This window comes from Loa loa (assembly GCF_000183805.2).
Source record: "Loa loa unplaced genomic scaffold supercont3.1992, whole genome shotgun sequence".
In the NCBI taxonomy this organism is placed as follows: Eukaryota; Metazoa; Nematoda; class Chromadorea; order Rhabditida; family Onchocercidae; genus Loa; species Loa loa.
This window is the reverse complement of record NW_018110171.1, coordinates 1-1569: the sequence shown is the minus strand read 5'-3', so window position 1 is coordinate 1569 and position 1569 is coordinate 1. Positions and strand designations below refer to the sequence as shown.

Here is a 1569-nt window from a genome sequence, read left to right as displayed (position 1 = left end):
ATCTTTATGGCTCTAACTGCTGACAAACAATTGAGTTACTTATCGAGATTTATCTGAACTGTGTCTATGAAATAGTCAATGAATAATAGAAATTAATCATATTTCTCGGTGAGATCTTCCGTAACTGGATCCACCAAATTTTCGAAAACCAACAATGGCATATACAGGACCGGCACGGAAGTCTGATTTCATAAATGTCTCGTTAACTTTATAGCTAACTCCAGTCAACGATGATTTATCGAGTAAACGTAACGTACTCAGCGGAATGTCTGGGAATGTATTACTGCAAAGAAAAAATGATATTAATTGCAAATTATCGAAAACTGAATAGACGTATTCAAATACAGAAATCCAATTATGACAATCCAATTATGAAATCCAATTATGGAAATCCAACAGTTACAATGTCACGTCAGTCATTTGATCTTTTTTTTGCACGGCTGTGACCATGAGCCTTCGGAGTGCGTCAGAAATTTGAATTCATTTGGTGTAGTAGTGTATGTAATGCTACCATTATTAATAGTACGCTTACTCTCATTAAATATTATAGTACTAGAATGTCTATCACTAATCAATCCATAGTACTATCAGATCGGAGAAACAGCAGAGCCAGTAAAATCGTTTACTCTTCCATTTTTGTTGCGACATTTCCGCAATATACCAATATGCGATTCTGGAAACTGATCATGAATGTCTCGTTGAATGTTCTTAATACCCTACCTGAATATTTCTTCGCTATCCTCAGGTTCAGTGCCATTGACCACAGTAAAATGAAAGGCTATTACTTGATGACTGTTAAGAAAGAGCAATCCCTTCTGCAGAAAAAGGATAATTTTACACATTTAGTAAAGTTATAACGAGCATATTTTTGATAAATATTGAGAACACGTGAAGTCACGCAAAAAAGCAATCAAACCTCAAAAGTTTGAAGAATTAACAAGCTTTTAACGAGAAAATGACTCAACAACATTAACGATTACGAATAAACTGAAGTAAATTGAAAAACAATTAGAGCGAATAAACAAATCAAACCTTCCATTTCTCAAATCTTGTTTTCAAAATATCGCTGGTATCATTTTTTTCTACTAAAAGGGTCGATGCTTTTACGTCAGGTCCGTAAAACATTAACACTTTGGGCATCCCTATCACATTGATGTATTCTCTGAAACTAAGATATTTGTTATGGCAATATTAAAATATTGATCGTTTGTCCATAATTATTACGGCATTCGCCCTATTTCGTAAAGCATCAAGAAGGACATTTTTGTTCGACACCGAAATTAATGTTCATCCTATCAAACACATTCTGTGGATAAACATTGTCGTAATCAGTTCTTCTCAGTGTCACTCCATTCTAAATTGATCTGTTAGCCAAGAAAAATCAAGTCTGACTTACCTTCGATTTTCCGGCTGATCAATAATGCAAATTGGCGCGTTAACATTTTCATTTCGAATTTTTTTGGCTTATATCCAGTGCATAACTGTCAGCGCCTTTATTAGTATATTTCAGATTGTTACTAATCACAATGACCAATTTCACTGGAACCTGGAATTTACGATTATCTCATT

General features: G+C 34.2%; 1 protein-coding gene across 1 annotated transcript; it reads right to left on the bottom strand.

Annotated features, from left to right (window-relative positions):
• Positions 1–96: 96 nt before the first annotated feature.
• On the bottom strand, positions 97–1548 carry LOAG_19129 (hypothetical protein; the record flags this gene model as incomplete). The annotated part of the gene is made up of 4 exons (XM_020451783.1): positions 1397–1548; positions 1033–1162; positions 721–815; positions 97–283 (listed from the first exon to the last, which is right to left on the bottom strand). Exons 2-4 carry the CDS (start codon positions 1138–1140, stop codon positions 97–99), a joined length of 390 nt encoding a protein of 129 aa, XP_020304411.1. The 5' UTR covers positions 1141–1162; positions 1397–1548.
• Between the last annotated feature and the right edge of the window lie 21 nt (positions 1549–1569).